The 21,170-nt window shown below is 32.2% G+C and overlaps 2 protein-coding genes across 9 annotated transcripts in view; one reads left to right on the plus strand and one right to left on the minus strand.

Moving 5' to 3' along the window:
* Positions 1 to 21,170, plus strand: part of LOC111515066 (serine incorporator TMS1) — a 275,478-nt gene that overhangs the window by 178,558 nt on the left and 75,750 nt on the right. The window lies entirely within an intron of this gene.
* LOC141484628 (uncharacterized) lies at positions 14,723 to 15,538 on the minus strand. The gene is made up of 4 exons (XM_074179675.1): positions 15,412 to 15,538; positions 14,932 to 15,161; positions 14,791 to 14,874; positions 14,723 to 14,733 (listed from the first exon to the last, which is right to left on the minus strand). The coding sequence occupies exons 1-4, from the start codon at positions 15,498 to 15,500 to the stop codon at positions 14,723 to 14,725; spliced, it is 414 nt and encodes a 137-aa protein (XP_074035776.1). The 5' UTR covers positions 15,501 to 15,538.

Here is a 21,170-nt window from a genome sequence, read left to right on the forward strand (position 1 = left end):
CTAAATTGTTTATAACTTTTGCTATTTTCATTTTCGGAAGTCGTCCGTTTTCAAAAACTTTCTAGACGCTATTCCGAATCGAATGACACCTCAACCATAATTTTCGGAGACTGCTGAAGAAAGTTCGGAAAAAAGCACTTCTTGATCAGATTAGTCAAGTTCAAACATAGCTTAACAATCTTTCAACAGCTACAGATTGGGGATGAGAAAAAACAGAGACTCTGTTTTTGCCCATGAAAACACCATAATCATTGGCAGGTTTAGAATTACTGAAACTAGTTCATTGTAGTTGCATAGTAGGTATCTAACTGCAGTAAAACTTAAAGCAGTAGAAAAACAGTGATGAGTGCATCCGATGTTGTTGGGATGATGACAATTTCAACTTCGAGTACGGCATGATTGTTGATCAACAAAATACTAACCATCCAGTATATCGAAAACTGATTCAGGCATTCTACGTATCAAACTCAGATACTAACTCTGACGGTTAAGAATGCGTTAATAATAAATTGTTTTGGTAATAAATGATAAAATTAATTATGAAAAATGTTTCTGTCAATTTGTAGAGAAATGTCAATTATGATTTTCAAAATAGAAAACATTCTCCGAATAATCATTTGAACATTCGAGATATATAAAAAAACGTTCATAAACAATTAAAAATCGTATTTTTTTCTGAATATCATATTATGAAGATAAAAATTTTTTGAATTCCCATACGGTCATACACAATTTATAAACAAATTGCGCTAAAACAGTTTGTTCAACTTACCGAATGTCTTTATTTGATACAGAAACAGGATATAATGATAAATATATAGAAAAATTAAAACAATATGTTATGTTACTAAAAAAAATCATAATGAACAAAATATAATGTTTTTGAACTTTTATAATGTGATCTTGTGGAGCACATTGATAAAAAGAGATTCACGTTCATTACAAGACCAAACACGACTATGATACGATATTTCATCATGGAATCCTAGTGCCTATCTTCCGGCTCCATCATCAGATCAGCTCCAGAGTACCTACCATATTGTCATCAAAATCACATAAAACTGCCAATTTTCATAACGCTACGATCTTTAAAAGATGGTTAAATTAGTTTTCTTAGATTTGACTACATAGTTACATACATACATACAGGTCGACCTAATAAAAGCGTATTAAAAACGAAAAACTCTAGAAAAAATTAAAAAATATTTAGGTCAGTCCTTAAAGAAATATTGAAAAATGCATGACTCGAAAAATCGTATACCATACACGGAAATGAATCTTGACAGGTCTTGATGCCTTCTAGATGGCTATCCTGTGTAGTGTGTATCAGCCAAATGGAATAAATATGACACTGAGTAAATATGACTGTGCTCAACAAAACACTCAGGCACGTCCAATTTTCAACAACCAAATTTTTCAATGCTCAATAACTCAGTTAACGGGAACAACAACTCGACCACGAACTCGGGCTTTGCAACCGTTACCACATCGCCTCTGATAATGTATACCGCAGTAGTAGACGAAACGTCAGGCATAAAAACCTGCAAACCACGCAAACGCTGAAAACAGATTTTACACTGTCATCTACGGCCGTGAATATTTACATTCTTTGGTAATTCATATTATTTATCCTATCGTCTGTCATTTTGGCGTCTTCAACTAGTTTGAATACTTTGAATTCTTGCTGTTTTCTAATGGAAATATACAATGAACTTTTTGTAATTAAAGTTGAACTTTCAATAATCACACCATGCATGTGTCGGTTTCACTTCTCCTATCATTATATTCGGCTCGCTTAAATATCATACAGTGTTAAAATGGAAATATGCTAACCAAGACAAAAATTATCGAATGATATTGAAAATTTCGTTATGGAATAAACTTTTCATGATCAGTCAATATCACTTGGTACCTATGTAAAAATGAAATACATACCGGCTACCTGAAATCCATACGCAATTTGTCGTTGGCACAACGCTTGTTGAAAAACAGATGTGAAGAAATTAAAACCCACTTGCTGCCTACATTTAATGCGGTAAATATTGGCAACGTTGTAAGGATTCCCAATAATCTATTTCATGTATGAAAATATACTTATTGGACTCCCTATTATCAATCAGATGTCTGATGATGGTGTATACTGAGGAGTTCTTATGAATGTTTGACGGACGGACGCTCTACTATCGAATCAATAGTGAACTCAATTTTTTTATGGTGGTAAAAATGTCATGCCAGCCTACAGAAATCAGTTTTCTAGTACTTACCATGAAATATATTCGGTAAATTCTTCAAATTATGATGGACGCCCTATCAGCGCATTCAATGTATGGATGCCATATTGATATCGGGATGTATATATATATATATATATATATATATATATATATATATATATATATTCACTCAAAAAATGGAGGCAAACCGCGGACACGTGTTTCTGGCTATTGGCCTCCATTTTTTGAGTGTTCTGTCCACAAATTTGTATCTTTTGATTTATATACACACTCAATAACATCTTTATCTCTGTATATATATATATATATATATATATATATATATATATATTTATATATATATATATATATATACATCCGATATCAATATGGCATCCATACATTGAATGCGCTGATAGGGCGTCCATCATAATTTGAAGAATTTACCGAATATATTTCATGGTAAGTACTAGAAAACTGATTTCTGTAGGCTGGCATGACATTTTTACCACCATAAAAAAATTGAGTTCACTATTGATTCGATAGTAGAGCGTCCGTCCGTCAAACATTCATAAGAACTCCTCAGTATACACCATCATCAGACATCTGATTGATAATAGGGAGTCCAATAAGTATATTTTCATACATGAAATAGATTATTGGGAATCCTTACAACGTTGCCAATATTTACCGCATTAAATGTAGGCAGCAAGTGGGTTTTAATTTCTTCACATCTGTTTTTCAACAAGCGTTGTGCCAACGACAAATTGCGTATGGATTTCAGGTAGCCGGTATGTATTTCATTTTTACATAGGTACCAAGTGATATTGACTGATCATGAAAAGTTTATTCCATAACGAAATTTTCAATATCATTCGATAATTTTTGTCTTGGTTGGCATATTTCCATTTTAACACTGTATGATATTTAAGCGAGCCGAATATAATGATAGGAGAAGTGAAACCGACACATGCATGGTGTGATTATTGAAAGTTCAACTTTAATTACAAAAAGTTCATTGTATATTTCCATTAGAAAACAGCAAGAATTCAAAGTATTCAAACTAGTTGAAGACGCCAAAATGACAGACGATAGGATAAATAATATGAATTACCAAAGAATGTAAATATTCACGGCCGTAGATGACAGTGTAAAATCTGTTTTCAGCGTTTGCGTGGTTTGCAGGTTTTTATGCCTGACGTTTCGTCTACTACTGCGGTATACATTATCAGAGGCGATGTGGTAACGGTTGCAAAGCCCGAGTTCGTGGTCGAGTTGTTGTTCCCGTTAACTGAGTTATTGAGCATTGAAAAATTTGGTTGTTGAAAATTGGACGTGCCTGAGTGTTTTGTTGAGCACAGTCATATTTACTCAGTGTCATATTTATTCCATTTGGCTGATACACACTACACAGGATAGCCATCTAGAAGGCATCAAGACCTGTCAAGATTCATTTCCGTGTATGGTATACGATTTTTCGAGTCATGCATTTTTCAATATTTCTTTAAGGACTGACCTAAATATTTTTTAATTTTTTCTAGAGTTTTTCGTTTCTAATACGCTTTTATTAGGTCGACCTGTATGTATGTATGTAACTATGTAGTCAAATCTAAGAAAACTAATTTAACCATCTTTTAAAGATCGTAGCGTTATGAAAATTGGCAGTTTTATGTGATTTTGATGACAATATGGTAGGTACTCTGGAGCTGATCTGATGATGGAGCCGGAAGATAGGCACTAGGATTCCATGATGAAATATCGTATCATAGTCGTGTTTGGTCTTGTAATGAACGTGAATCTCTTTTTATCAATGTGCTCCACAAGATCACATTATAAAAGTTCAAAAACATTATATTTTGTTCATTATGATTTTTTTTAGTAACATAACATATTGTTTTAATTTTTCTATATATTTATCATTATATCCTGTTTCTGTATCAAATAAAGACATTCGGTAAGTTGAACAAACTGTTTTAGCGCAATTTGTTTATAAATTGTGTATGACCGTATGGGAATTCAAAAAATTTTTATCTTCATAATATGATATTCAGAAAAAAATACGATTTTTAATTGTTTATGAACGTTTTTTTATATATCTCGAATGTTCAAATGATTATTCGGAGAATGTTTTCTATTTTGAAAATCATAATTGACATTTCTCTACAAATTGACAGAAACATTTTTCATAATTAATTTTATCATTTATTACCAAAACAATTTATTATTAACGCATTCTTAACCGTCAGAGTTAGTATCTGAGTTTGATACGTAGAATGCCTGAATCAGTTTTCGATATACTGGATGGTTAGTATTTTGTTGATCAACAATCATGCCGTACTCGAAGTTGAAATTGTCATCATCCCAACAACATCGGATGCACTCATCACTGTTTTTCTACTGCTTTAAGTTTTACTGCAGTTAGATACCTACTATGCAACTACAATGAACTAGTTTCAGTAATTCTAAACCTGCCAATGATTATGGTGTTTTCATGGGCAAAAACAGAGTCTCTGTTTTTTCTCATCCCCAATCTGTAGCTGTTGAAAGATTGTTAAGCTATGTTTGAACTTGACTAATCTGATCAAGAAGTGCTTTTTTCCGAACTTTCTTCAGCAGTCTCCGAAAATTATGGTTGAGGTGTCATTCGATTCGGAATAGCGTCTAGAAAGTTTTTGAAAACGGACGACTTCCGAAAATGAAAATAGCAAAAGTTATAAACAATTTAGAGAATAATAAAGAATGGATTTAATTTTTTGAAAATATTTCTAAAACTAATTGAGATTTTCAAAATCGAAAATTCGAAAATAGGAAGAAATTTCCTATAAAAAAGTTTCAACTCCCGGAACTGTAGGACCAATATATATAATTTTCCCGAAGCCCTGAAAATGAGCTCGAAATCGGCTGTCTGGCCGCGCGTGAGCCGTGCCTGTTTGGGCCATTTTTACTAAAAAAAATTTCAGCATTTAAAATATATAAATTAAGGAATGAAAGAATTCAGGCATATACTCAAATGATAAATGAACAATAATCTGTCGGTAAAAAATGTTTATTGCAGTTATTCGATTTATTACGCTATTGTTAATTAACAATTTTCTATCGCTCGATCATCAACAAATCAGAAGTTAGATGAACATATTTCTTTAAAATTTTTATCACTCATTGTTTAAAAATTTTTTATAAACAAATGCATTGTTTATAACATGATTGAATTTTTTTTGGATCTTAATTTTTGATAAAAATCATGATTTTTTTCAATTGTCTCTTGAAGAAATTTTTACAATGCAAAAAAACGCATTTGTTGAGTAACAATTTTTTTACCACCAATTAATAATATTAAGAAACCAATTTTTTAAAATAATTATTCATCTTGTTTTTAATTCGGAACAAAAACAATTTAATTTTTAAAATTCTCCATTGTGTATTGAATAAACAATTTGTTATAAACAAATGAATGTTTTCATTTCATTTTTGTTCCAGTTGCAATTGATGAATGAAAAAAACCATGCATTTTTTTATTCACTCCATTTTTTATCGAATTTATAACAAAGTTTTAAACAATAAGTGATGAAATAAAAAAAATATTTTTATGTAGCTTCTGATTTAAAAAAAAATATCAGTAATAATGATGAATATAAAAAAATTTTTTCGATTATTTATTAAACTTTTTCATTAAAAAATGCAGTAAATTGTTAATAAATAATTGAAAAATAATAATTTTTCAATATTTCGAAAATGAATCTATTCCTAACCGTTATAATCATAACTCTACGAAAGGAAAAAATTTCACACTTTTAGTTTAAAGTGTGAAAATATTACATTTGCAATAATGATAATCGAGTGATAAAAAATTGTTAATTAACAATAGCATAATAAATCTAATAATTGCATTAAAAATTTTTTACCGACAGATTACTGTTAATTTATCTTTTGAGTATATGACTGAATTTTTTCATTCCTCAATTTATATATTTTATATGCTATAAATTTTTTTTTGTAAAATTAACCTAAACACGCACGGCCTACACGCGGCTAAACACCCGATTTAGAGCTCTATTTCAGAGCTCCGGGAAAATTATAAATATTGGTCCTACAGTTCCGGTAGTCAGGACTTTTCGATAGGAAATTTCTTCCTCTTTTCGAATTTTTTTTTTTCGATTTTGAAAATTCCAATTAGTTTTTGAGATATTTCCAAAAAACTGGACCCATTTTTTATTTTTCACTAAATTGTTTATAACTTTCGCAATTTTCATTTCCGAAAGTCATTCCGAAACATTGGCAAATGTTTCTCTGAAAATAGCTCAGCATTCTTGGATTATTCTTTCCTTCAGTGGCTTTATTGAATCAGATTGCGTCGTCTTTAAAACAACCTATTTTAAGTAAGTGGCCCAGAGGAAAAAATCTAGAGGAGATAGGTCCAGGGATGTGAGAGGCCATTCAGTAGAATCTCTTCTTCCAATACATTGATCAGCATAATTATTATCTAACCATTGAATAACTGGAACTACAAAATAATAAGGTTCCCCATTCTGTTGAAAATGTAATACATTTTCTTTCAAAGATAAATTGCCGTGTATGTCTCTGTGATTCTCTAATTCATGAACTATCCGAGGTTCGATAGATCTTTCTAGCATGTGATCATACATTTCGCCATTTACATTTTCTTCTATATACAGTGTGTAACAACGAAAACCTAACAGAGCCGTTTTTGAATATAAAAAGTAAGATTTTCAAAAAAGCTCGGACACGTCGATTTCTAATTGAAGGGGGACACCTTTCAGACTAATCAGATTTTTTGTAGTACGCACCCCCTCAGAGAGGTGCGTCCGACGACCTTTATTTAGATGGGGAAAGTAGGTCGAGTGGCACCTTGTTTTAAAGGTCTTTCGAATACCTTCACAACTCTGTTAAAAGAAAATTTTTGTAACGATTAGTTTTCGAGATAATTTGAAGTTAAAATTGCCATGTTGATAATACATTAGACAGACCACTCGGTAACTTGTATGCCTAAATAAAAAAAATTTTAAGCAGTTCTTCTTATCAATTTTTTGTTAAATAACAACGTTCGATTGTTTTGTTGAAACGGGTCGTGTATTGTTATTTGTTTAAACATTTCTTTCACTACTGCCGAAAGGGTTTCAGTTATTGCTTCATTTTTTGGCAACGACCAAAATGCTAATAAAACATCAATTTTATTTAACGAGCAAAAACCTGGTAAACACCTAAGCAGAAATCACGTTCTGGATTTGGTCACAAAATTCAGGGAGACAGGTTCGGTTTTAAATGAAAAAAGTGATGTTCAGAGAAGGGTAGTGAATGACGATAATGCGATTGTAGTGTTTGGTCAAGTCATCGCCAATCCCAGGTTAAGTACCAGAGGTTTATCCGCAATGGCAGGAATAAGCCATATGATCGCATGGAGAATCCTTAAAAACCACAAATACCATCCTTACAAAATTAAACTTGTTCGTGAACTCAATGAGGATGATTTTGACCGAAGACAGGAGTTTTGTGAGGGCATGAGTGAAATATTAATGCAAAATCCCGAACTGCTTTATAACATCTGTTATTCGGACGAAAGCTCATTTTATTCAAATGGTTGCGTGAACCGTTACAATTGCCGTTATTGGTCGGATGAAAACCAAGACAATACGCAGAAATACATACCCAACATCCCCAAAAGTTGAATATCTGGGCCGGAATATTAGGCAATCATATTATAGGTTCATTTTTCATTGATGGAAATTCAACCGGTGATTCTTATTAACAACTTCTTGAAGAGGCAATTCAACCTTCATAAGTAGGTGCCACTCAATTTACCTAAAATGTAATGGTGGTAACCAACCCCATCCCCGGAGAAATCTCCTCGTAATAAACAAATAATTCGACATCAAATGGACACGTATTAGCAGGTTGTCATAAAAAGCAAAAATTTATTTTTTTTATGAGAGTTCTGAACGTAACTTGCACCTTAAAAACAATTTGATTTATTTTAAAAAGAGTTGAACTCAATGCAAATACCTTTAAAACTTCAAATTATCTCGAAAACTAATCGTCACAAAAATTTTCTGTTGACAGAGTAGTAAAGGTATTCGAAAGACCTCTAAAACAAGGTGCCACTCTCCTTCCCTATCTATCCCTATCTATTATCGAGACGAATAAAAAAAAATAGAAGAGGCGTAAAATATTCAAGTCTTAATATTAATGCTACGATGGTAAAAATCATGTTTTTGAAAATTTACTAAATTAATAATAGAAAATAAAATTTATTCTGAATGAATTCTTTTATTTGATGAACCAAAACTTACTGCATCGAATGTAGCTTTGAAGAGTACCATTGAAGAGCATATCTTAAGAGCTTTCAGATAATGTATCACAAGTAGGTGGTTGCCTTTCAAAAATATGAAGTTGTGGTGGCTTGGGGCAAGGGTGTGAGAGAAAAAACAAGTTAGTCATCACATCATTTGTTTCTCCCTTTGTATTATGAAAGTTGTTTTCAGCGATTTCTTATATTTTATTTGGTTGCTCAGAGATAGACCTTGTAAGTTTTCAAATTGTCACCCTGTGTATGAAACCGGCGCCGACCTACAAACATACCAAATCAACGATATTTCTAACAAATCATTGAGACTTCCCTCTCGCAAAAACTATTGCATTGTTGTCAGTTATATGGACGCCTCATAATCGCTCACATGTATGAAAAATATACGGCACAAGTATACGCGTACCTCCCGAGCGCCACCAAAATAAAAAAGACTCAACTAGAATATACGCCAATACATATAATTTTGACAATGAAATTGATAAATAGGCGCCCATCTGAAATTTTGTCAGATGGAAGATAGGGAACCTCTGAACTGCCTGGCATGGTGAAACAATTCGGCGTCCATATATGGACGCCTCATTGAAACCGGACGCCCGATTGATAGAAAATTGTAAATGTACGGAAGCTCTATTGATAGTTGGATATATATATATATATATATATATATATATATATATATATTATATATATTATATATATATATATATATATATATATATATATATATATATATATATATATATTAAATTCTACAAAAAGGATTTGAAGCTTTATCTTCTATTAATTATCTGCGAGCGCTTTCGACAGTTGGTAGTACTATCATCTTCTAGGCACTCCTCAAACTCTAGAAAGCACTCGCAGATAATTAATAGAAGATATAAAGGTTCAAATCCTTTTTGTAGAATTTAATATTGAAATACTCAAAAAAAAGAAAATTTGTTGCATCAATCAAAATATATATATATATATATATATATATATATATATATAATATGCAATGAACAAATATATATATATATATATATATATATATATATATATATATAATATGCAATGAACAAATATATATATATATATATATATATATATATATATATATACAAATAGAGATTTTATCGAGTGTGCATGATATAAATCAAAAATTAAACAATTTGTGGACACAACACTCAAAAAAGGCCAATAGCCAGAAACACATGTCCGCGGTTTGCCCCCTTTTTTTGAGTGTTGTGTCCACAAATTGTTTAATTATATATATATATATATATATATATTATATATATATATATTTCAGATATTCACGGTTGACCTTGGATTACAGTACGCACGCTGCGCGTTTACCGCCCTCCGTGAAAAAAAGGTTCAAATAAAATTTATCCTAAATTTTATGCTTTACAATTTTTATAATAGTTGTTAACATCATTGGAGCAATAGAAACTGAGATAACCACGAAAAACTGTTTTTTTTTACCTTTGACCTCGTATAACTTCCGATACAGACATGAGATTATATAAGACTTTTGAGACAGCTTTTAGAACGCCATAATAAACGTGTATACAAATATTTAGCTTATTACCTCTCATTCTGAGGTTATTCGATAAATTAACTGGACTACTTAATCTTTAGACAATTCTGATAACACCTATTGTAATTAGTTCTATTGTAAAGTCTCCCAAACTTAAGTTTGCCTTGTGTAATTAATGAGTCAAGACATACATACATACATACATAATTGCTTGATAATCTGATAAACCTGATGGTATCACTGAGCATGATACGTTCTGTACATCAAAATTGCTACAAACATAGTCAATACAAGAGCTAGAGAGAATTGGGAAACACGAGTGTCTGGAATCAACGTACATATTCGAGTCAAAAGTTGAAAATAAATTTTTGAGTGAGTCTGTATATGTCGATTTCTCATTGTTATAATTTATGTTAAAATCACCAGTCAATAATATAGATGAGTTGACAGATAATTCAAATAATAAATAGGTTAGGTTATTAAAAAATATATCTACATCAGCAGAAGGTGAACGGTAAATGCATAAAATGTACATATTAATTTTTTTTTGCTTTAGCAGGAAAACTCAAACGATTTGTCTTCGGACAAGTTGTGGAACTTATTAACTTGTACGAAAGTCAATTCACCAAGAGCCGAATTCCTAATCAATATTACAGTATAGTCAGGAATGCTTATTGGTTCGTGCTTATTACACCAATGTTCCGTAAGCAAGTCACTTAAAAATATATAAAGTTCATCTATTTTGTTCCGATGGGACTGAATGTTGAGTAAGACTAAATTGATAGAGAAATGATTTCAATTGTTATGTTTTTCAAATGATCTTTTTGGACCAGATTCATCATAGGAACTCTAGTTTTCTTTCATCATCTAAACTTTTTTTAGTGTCTCCATGGAGGGGTCAAATTTTTTCTTTGTTTATTTCTGAAATGAGATCTGAGATTTTTTTGACAATTTCTTGTTTACTTTGCATCGTGCCTTTTATACAATTCAAATCGAAAAAAGAGATATCATTCATGTATATTCATTGAGCTTGACATTGAATTTGAAAAACAAATCATTTAATTTAACTTGCTTACTGTAGCATATTGAATATTTCTTAGGCTAAGGTTGGCAAAATTGATTATGTTGGTGCAAAAATGTTATTCGTCATTCTTGTAAAAGGTCGAAGTCTAGTAAAGAAATAAAGTGTTCATGTTGAAATTTTGCTGTGTGATTTATTCAAAAGTTTTAATTGGCATCTCGCTTGAGATACAACAATTATTTGGCGACGAGATAAATTGGTTGTCAAGAAGGAACTGCAGCAATATTTTTTTTTTTTTCGGACGGAGGTTTATCTCGTTGAGGTTGGGTAACCACATTTCTCCAATACAACGAAAATGAGTACTGTTCCGGATGTTACAGTGGTATACACTGGAAATGTATCCAACATCAATAATTTTGATGTAGGTGACGACTGGGAAATTTTTTCGGAAAGGCTCGACCAGTTTTTGGAAGCCAATAAGGTAGAAGATGATAGAAAAACTTCGAGGTTAGTACCAGTAAGGAGATCTTGTGTTATTAATGTGTTAAACCAAATCACGATTTTAAAAAATGCAAATTTAGGAAGTATACATGTAACGAATGTAAAAACTGTTTTGAATAGCTGTGTATATACATAAATATGTTTAATAATTCTGGAAAAAGGACATCCAAAATAAGGGGGATGTTAGTGACCTGTAGAATTGTTCTGTGACTGACACACGTCAAGAGGTGGACTGCCGGAAATATCTAGATCGAGAATACCTACCACAGAGAAGCGACATTAACGTCGGATCCGTTGATGTTCGGTGTCCCAACTCCGAACCGAATATTTTGAGTGATAGACAACCTGGTTCACTGAGAAAAATAACCTCTCAGTGATATACACTAATAAAAATACATACTCTTACGTTCTAGTATAGTACGTGGGCTCACTGTGAAATATAAAATTATAGTGTGAAGGGCATCTTACTTCATTCAATTTTTATATTGCTAATTGAACAACTTTCGCAGTAATAATAGAGAATATTCAACTATGTGGCCAATTTATTATTATTAATGATGAATTGGCTTTTAAGAAATAAATTACTTTATTTTGTAAATCCAATTCATTAGATGGAAAATTAAAATAAAGTTACGATAATAGAATAATGCTTATATTATTATATAATCATTTTATATCCTCTGAAATGAATAAGTCCACCAAGGATGAAATGAATAGAAGTGACTTTTGTTATTTTATGTAATCTTAACTTAAACTTTCATTAACAACATCAATACAATCTATCTGAGGGTTCTAATTAAGTAAGGTTCCAAATGGAAAAATAATGAAACAAGATATTTTATCAAAACCTCTTGATTTAAAAATGTGACAGAATCTTAAGTTTCCTTTGGTATTATCGATATCTATTAGTATATTTGATACTATAAAAAAATTTCATTCTTATGAATAGATTATTTAGGTATATTTTTGGAAAATTTTCACAAGGGATGAAGAAAATCTACATCCTTCATTAGGTTGAATAATATATTCGAAACTGCTCGCTCAGTAGAAATTTCTGTAAATCGATTGTTAAATAAACATTCCAACTGATATATAAAATTGATGAATTCATCTGGTGGTGAGCGCAAATTTCCAAACATGTTTTTTTCCGTAGTATAAGCTTTAAAATAGCTTAACAGACGATTTACATCCAAAGTCCTGCACTTCGTGCTGAAAGAGTGGCACACATAACATGTATGAACTTGAAGAGCTTTTTTTAAAATGTATCCACAAACGTAACTGAATGAATTCTGAGTACCTACATCTTCATTTTTATAATAATAATCCGGAAGGGCAAGGGCTGGAGAAAAGTGATTCTCATCTGATATAAATATATCATTTACGTTTGTGGATTGTATACTGATTAATAAATCATCTAAATCATTCTTACAATTCATATGATTGGAATGAAAATAATTTTGGCAAAACAACTTCCGGAATGCCCTTTGACATTGTATGGGGGTAGAATTTACATTATTTCCGCATTGTTGTCTTACAGCACCAAAAAAATTTTCAAGACGATCTGAATTGAGTCGTCTCATTTTTAAATATTTATAATTTAATTTGGATAGCTTATCCCATATTTTAATTACACTATTCATGGAAATAATCCAGCATTTTCTAAATTTGACTCGATTTGTGACATTTTTGTCCTCTGTATTGAAAATTTCAAGATTTTTCAAAAACGTTAGAGCCTCTTCAAAAAAATCAAATTGGAATTTCGAAGCTTCAAAAACGTTTTTGTATTTATAGGGATGTTGTAAAGAACACGAATTCAACAAATCAAAAAGGTTATTGAATGTCTCTATTACTTGAATTGTACCAAAAGAAAGCAGGAAGTAAGTTCATTGCCACGAATGCATTCATGCCACTGGCAACTGTACGGCTTAGAACTTGTGTTGCTAGACTCACTTTCATTTTTTCAAAATTGTTTGGAGTGATATGTGATTTGGTAAGATTTGGTGCAAATCTATAAAATTGCCCTGTCTTGCTCATAAAAAGAGCGCACAAAAGACCAAGATGTACTTTTGCCTTCAAAATGAAATGAATGTTTTCTGGTGGCTTTTATCTTTTGACTTGGATCAAAAATATAAACAAGTTTTTTACCACCGAGCTCAAATTCAGATTTTTCTAAAGTGACCCCTAATAACTTTGACAATTCATAAAAGTTGAAGCCCATGTCACACACGATGCCATCAACATGCAGACCTATATTGGATAATTTAGAAATGCACTTATCCAAATTATCACGTAGATTTTTTGCTGGTAGCTGTGATTCGATGAAAAAAAAAGCAATCGGTAGTTTCCAGGGAGAATAAAGTCCTCTAGCCATAATAACGAGAACATTTCTACATATGGAATTCCTCTTATTTGCCTCTCCAATATCTTCGAAACCAAAAATTTCATCACATCCTGTATCAAAAAAAAGATTGGATTTTAAAGTCATATCACAGATATCACACATCGCTTGGCCTGTTCGAGCATTGTTTTAATTTTAATTTCAAGTGCCTTGAATATTGATGAATTTTCCAAGCCCGGCCTACATGATATTTTTTGGGTCATCCTTTGCAAACATCGTTTTGTTGGAAGAGTCAATAACTTGCTAAGATGTCTATAATTCCTAGAACTTGAAAAGTAGTTGATCAAAGCAAACTGCTTCACTTCTGAAGAATATCTGCGAGATATAGTTTTCTTGTTCTTTTGTACAACATGCGATTTTATCACTTCCGATAAAGGATGCTCAAGAAACGCAGCACACCCTTTTAAAAACGTATTCACTGATAAACCGGTTGTCGCCTTAGATCCCTTTTCGATTTTCTTCCTTCGTAAAATTTTCAATTTACTTCGCTATCTTCGTTTTCGTCGAGTATTGCTGCTTAATTTCAACTCAGTTTGAGTGAAAGTAGATGGCGAAAGTAGAGGTGGTTAAATTATTTCTTCGCATTCCACATTTACACTGCAGGTTGAAACATTCTGCAAACCAACTTCTCGAGAAGTACTTCGACCTTAAACAAAAAAAATAGATCTGCTTATCTACTCAGAAAAATCGAATTTTTGGTCAGAAAAGAAACCTGAATAAGAGAGTGCTTATTACAAGGTGTAATTTACATAATATCTAAAAATATAAAATTCAAATGGTGTAACCACTTACTAAAATTAAAAATAAACTTACCATCTATGATCAAGGAGAATGAAGGCATTTCATCATTTGCGTTTTTCACAAAAGAACACTTTGAGGGTGGAACAATTGTGATATCTGAAAAAGGATTAAGTCTCAATTTCCATAATAAATCTAAGTACCTACGTTACATACCTGGCAGAATGATCACTTTTCTAAGAGGTACTTGAGATTGGTCTTTTCCGGTTTTTAAAATGGGTGGAAATATTGTCGGTACTGCTTCAGGTAGTAATGTATTTTTCACAGTTCCCTTTGATATGTACCTACTTTCTAAATGATGCTCACAAATTCTGTAGTTTTTGTGAAGTGAATCGATTTTTGGTAGTAAATCTTGCCTACTGCAAGCTTCCAACCAAACTTTTGCCCTGTAGGAAGAAATAATATATCAGTTTTGAAGTTGTTCTTTTTTATTTTTCTTTTATAACCATATCTATTTAATTTTAATTATTTGATTGAAAGTATATTCAAGATTCCCATTCATCGTCACATATTTCGAACTTTGAAAATAGTCAGTAATTTACTTTTAAAATATAGCAAATTGATTTATTTCTCATTACTATCAGTTTAGATATACATTTCCCAAACATATTTCCCAAGATGTATAAAAATATTTACCTTTCACAGTCTTGGGGAAATCTGAAAATACTCTTTCCTTCACCGGTTCTAGCTGAACAACCGCGGAAAACACAATAGTAACCAGGCATTTCGATTTTCACTTCTTATAAATACACACAAAATCTAGTTTTATGTTGATATTACTTTAACTCATAGAATTTCACTCGAAGATTGTCACTAGTGTCGATTCAAAAACACACAGCTACTGTTTATTTCACGATGGATTCTTTAAAACTAAATCTCCTGAAAACTCTTGCTTAAATAGCATAATTTTAATGTATACAGAGCTAGGTAAGTACCTTTTGTAACTAACTACCTACCTCATTATGTTTGCTCAATGCTTAGTTGGAGACAACTAAGCCCGAGAATGACGTGGAGACAACCAAGTCGACGCATGCGTCTACGAAAAAGGGACACAAAAATGGATTCTCGGATCTAGACTTGAAGTAGTAGAGTAGTTTTAATTAACCTTCTCCCAAAAACCTTATAAAACATGGCGTAGTCGTGAACTTTGAACTAAGTTCCCTAAAAGAAAAAAATTGAACAAGAGATCAATAATTTTTCTCTAATTTGTGGAAAATACTACACAGAAAGTGATTATTAGAAAGTGCTTAATAATTGAATAAGAAAAAGTTAGAAAATACAGCCGATGATTATGGATTTCCAAGGTATCCCACCAATGTGCATGACAGAAAACTTTTCAGAAAAATGGAAATTCTGGAAACAAAAGTTCGAAATGTACTTAAAGGTAACAGAAATAAGTAAAAAGGACGAAAGTACAAAATTTGCACAACTTTTAACGTTGATTGGAGACGAAGGAATCAGAATATATAATACATTCAAGACTGAGAGAGAAGAAAATGAAACTGTGGACAGTCTTCTGGAAAAGTTTGACGAACATTTCAACCCCAAGAAGAATTTAACGTTTGAACGCTACAAGTTTTTGAAATTCAAACAAAAAGACGGACAAACCATAGAACAGTTTGTAACAGAGCTCAAAAATCTCTCTCTTTCATGTGAATTTGGCATGTTGAGAGAAGCGTTAGCCAAGGATATGTTGGTATACGGATTGAAATCTTAGCGACTTCGTGAGAGACTGCTACAAGAAGACACTAAAACTGTGGAGGAGGCGATCAATATGTGTGTCAACGCAGAAAATACCAGAGATTATAATAGACAAATAACGAATGGGTTTGCTGAAGGTAGTTCTGAAATATATGTCCTGTGTTCTAGTCAATCAAGGAAGTATCAACAGTCAAAGTCAGAGACATTCAAGAAGAACCATATACGACAGAGCAAGGAGCAAAGTAATTGCCAGAAATGTGGTCGATTACATGGTTATGGAAAATGCTCAGCCTTTGGACAGAAGTGTAACAAATGTGGTAGTATCGAGTCAACCAATAACCAACCTAAGGAGATTGGGGCAGTGAGTGGAGAGTCTTGGATGGTGGACTTTGAGGTTAATGAAAGTAATGCCATAATGTTCAAAATGGATACTGGAGCATTGGCAAATGTAATACCAGTGAGTTTGTTGAGCAAAATTAACTATGATTTGACTAAAATGCAAAATACAAATGTTAGGTTGAGTTCATATACAGATCATAGCTTGCCAGTGATAAAACAATGTTATCTAAAATGCAAAAAGCAAAATAAACAAGCAGAACTTATGTTTTATGAATTGAAGGAGTTATATTTTCAGGAGTGATTAATTTTTTAGGAAAAGAAAGTTTTTGGCTTTCTACTACTCCATCTTGATACATCTTATATCAAGATGGAGTAGTTGAAAGCCAAAAATTATGTTTTATGTTGTGGAAATAGAAAATTTTCCAATATTAGAACTCAGGGGGTGTCTTGAATTAGAACTTGTAAAAAGATTAGAAACAATAGAAAATTCAGTTCATAACGAAAACCTAGATGCACTTTTGAAAAAAATATAAAGATACTTTCAATGTTATAGGATGTCTAAAAGATAGTACAGCTAAACCAACAGTATATCCACCAAGAAAAATTCCATTTAAATTGAAACAAAAATTGAAATCAACTCGTGATAAACTAGAAAAAAACAATATAATTAAAAAAGTATTGGGTAGTGCGGAATGGGTGAATCCCATGGTAATAGTGAAAAAGGCAGATGGAACTTTAGGAATTTGTTTGGACCCAACAGACTTAAATAAATACATTAGAAGACAAATTTTTCAAATCCCTACTTTGGAGAAAATAACTGCAAAAATGGCTAACTGGCAGCCATAACAGATTAAATGAGATTCTGATACTGCAAAATTGTGTACTTTTGCTACACCTTTTGCGAGGTATTCATTTACTAGGCTCCCATATGGTCTTTCGTGCTCTCCTGAAGTATTTCAGGAACAAATGTTCAACATATTTGGAAATATAGAAGGATATGATGTCTATATAGATGACATTATAATTTTTGTCAAGACAATCGATGAGCATGATAGAATATTAGATAACGTATTAAAAATAGCTAGGGATCATAATATAAAGTTTAATAAAGCAAAATGCAGGTTCCTAGTTAGAGAAATTAAATATTTAGGACATAAGATAAGTGAGAAAAGTATAGTCCAAAATACAGACTATAATAGATATGCGAACACCAAAAAATGTAAAAGATGTTCAAATATTTTTAGGTATGGTCACATATATAGGCAAATTTGTCAATAACTTGTCAGATAAAACTGCAAATTTGAGAGCTTTTCTGAAAAAGGAAACAGTTTTTGAATGGAATGATAACCATGAAAAAACATTCACTGATTTGAAGAAAGTGTCGTCTGAAAAACCTTGTTTGAATTTTTTTGATACTAATGAGTTAACAACTATTTCCGTAGATGCACCCAATATGGGATGGCAGCCATTTTATTGCAAAAAGAAAGGCCTTGTGCTCATGCATCAAGAGCTCTAACAGAAACTCAGAGGAGATATTCCCAAATAGAGAAAGAGTTATTGGCATGTTGGTTTGGGATTACAAGATTTTCTCAATTTGTCTATGGGAAAAAATGTATAGTTGAAACGGATCATAAACCTTTGATAGCGATAATTAGAAACCCTTTACATCTCTGTCCTCCGAGATTACAACGAATGTTGCTTCAGCTAAAAAAATATGACTTTGATCTCATATATAAACCAGGAAAAAAATTATAGCGGATACGTTGAGTAGAGCCTTCAGATCAGATGTAAATTTCAATGAAAATCAGGATTTTGAGATAGAGGCAGAAATATGCAGTTTAGAACTTACTCTAAATATATCTGAAAATAAGAAAAAGGAAATTCAAAGAATGACTGGAGACGATCCAGAACTAACTAATCTAAAAAATATTTTAGGAAGCCCGCAATGCCTAAACATAAAACATTGGCCAGAAAATATCAAATTCTATTATAAATACAGGTCTGAATTATCTTCGATGTAGTAGGTACCCAAAGCTCTAAGAGAACAAATCCTAGAAAAATTGCATTATAGTCCATAAAAAGTGTTTAGAAAAAGCTAACTTGTCGTCTTACTGGCCAGCTATGAGAAAACAATTAGAAGATATGGTATCAGCATGTAGTGTATGACAATCTTTCAAAAGAACTCAAGGTCTTGAACCATTAACGCCTCACGAAGTTCCCTAATCGCCCTGGGTTAAGTTAGGAGCAGATATTTTTCATTTTCAGACAGAGTCCTATATTTTGGTAGTTGATTGTTACTCAAAGTTTGTAGAAATAGCCAATTTGAGTAATGATTTAACAGCTGAAAATGTAATACATTAATTGAAAGCTATGTTTTCCCGATTTGGTATCCAAAAGGTACTAATTTCAGACAATGCTCCACAATTTTTGTGTTCAGTAGGCTTCAGTTTCAATACATAACATCTCCTCTACAGGGTGTCCCTGGACTTCCTCTTTCCCTCTCGGGAATGTATAGATGGGGTCAAAATATCACCAGTACTTCATATAACTTTTTTTCCTAAAAGTCTTCGTAACCAAGTTACGGGCCCTCGAAGTTACAAAATGAAAAATGTTTTTCTTTGATAACTTTTCAAGTGAATATTCAAAATCATCCAAATTTTGGTAATTGACTAAACAAATGAATTCCGTCGATGAGCTTTCATGCAGGAGTCAGTTGTTTTGCTACAAAGTCAGGAACGGACTACCCCCGATGGTCCACCCCAAAACTTTGAAATGACAGATATTTTTCAATATTTTTCAACAAAATAAGGTTACTTGGACAATTTTATGAATAAAAGTACTCGTGTGGAAAGTCGATCGGAGCAACGAGTCTTGATAAAAATGTAGTTCTACTCGACGACATCAAACCCGCTCGTCCACCATTATTTGAAATGAATAATTATCAAAGCAGAAATAATAATGATAACGTTAATTCAACAACATTTATAACAGGAATAATACAAAGTATGCTAAAATGAAGTCGTAAACAAAAAGTACAGTACCTATATGGAAGTTTAAGTCACAATTGTGATAGCAGATATTTTTTCAAAAGAAATATCAAGTTCTGTAGATTCGTGGTGTTTTTAAACTAACAAGCTACTCTACTATGAAATATCGAATTCATTCCATATTTTGTATGTACATAATACGTGTGGAATAATCACGTTTCGTGTTGATCAGTTATCTGAATCTCATGAAACTCAACATTCGAATGTTTCAAATTCTTCTTCACAGCTAAACTGTTGAGGAGTTTCACTGATAATTATAATTTTATGGGAGAAATTCTTTAACACGAATCTAAATTTAGCTGAAAAAACGCACATCGGAAAAAATATTTACTATACTAATAAAAAGCAAACGAATGAACTACAAAAACGGCTGCACATGATCAGGTGAAAAATATCCAGGGAATAATTATGTTCCATTTCTTTCACAGATGTTGACAAAAAAACCTTTTAGAAAGTTTTGATAAAAAATGAGAAACTGGAATGCGATTTTGTTTTGTTGAGTGGTGCGTTGTCATATGACTATCATTGTATTGTCAATATTCTATAGGATATTTTGAATTTTTTTGATATGGCCGAACAGTTTACATTCAATGAATATGCAGATATGCATGTATTTTATGGACGAGCATTTTGTAATGCTGCAGAAGCTCGTCGTCTGTATTCCGAGCATTTTCCCAATCGAACGGTACCGTCAAGAGAAACATTCGAGCGTGTCGATCGCAGCTTGAGGGACACAGGTATGTAATAATTGATAATTAATTTGAGCACGTTGTTTTATTTCGATATTATTGTAGGTACAGTTTTGCCAAAACGAGGTGGTGAGGGCGCTCCTAGGACTGTACGTACCGTTGTATTGGAGGAAAATATTTTGGAAGCCGTCGCTGATGATCCTTCAATGAGCATCAGAAATCTATCAGAACAGTTCCATACATCCAAGTCCACTATTCATAGAATAATTAGGGAACAACTGCTCCACCCATTTCACATCCAGAAGGTACATGCCATGACACCTCAAGATTTTTCAGCACGACTGGAATATGCCAATTGGTTCATGGATAGGCAAAGAGAGGATATGACTTTTATTAATCGAGTTTTATTCACTGATGAAGCAGGTTTCAGTAGAGATGGAGTTATCAACTCTCATAATCTCCATATATGGGCCGAAGAAAATCCCCATGGGATATTGCAAACCAAACACCAACGGAAATTCAACGTGAATGTTTGGGCTGGTATCATAGGAAACCATCTTATAGGACCATTCGTTCTACAGGACCGATTGAATGGAGAACGTTATTTGGAGTTCATTCA

This window comes from Leptinotarsa decemlineata, unplaced genomic scaffold, assembly GCF_025532065.1.
Source record: "Leptinotarsa decemlineata unplaced genomic scaffold, Ldec_3_MD MMD2_P_RNA_scaffold_14, whole genome shotgun sequence".
NCBI lineage: Eukaryota > Metazoa > Arthropoda > Insecta > Coleoptera > Chrysomelidae > Leptinotarsa > Leptinotarsa decemlineata.

Excerpts from the sequence above, each read along its gene's own strand:
- LOC141484628 (XM_074179675.1), bottom strand. The coding sequence starts at position 15,500 with ATGCCTGGTTACTATTGTGTTTTCCGCGGTTGTTCAGCTAGAACCGGT. Across the intron at positions 15,162-15,411 it reads TTTCCCCAAGACTGTGAAAG|GGCAAAAGTTTGGTTGGAAG; the intron begins GTAAATATTTTT and ends TTCTTCCTACAG. Across the intron at positions 14,875-14,931 it reads AAAAGTGATCATTCTGCCAG|ATATCACAATTGTTCCACCC; the intron begins GTATGTAACGTA and ends ATCCTTTTTCAG.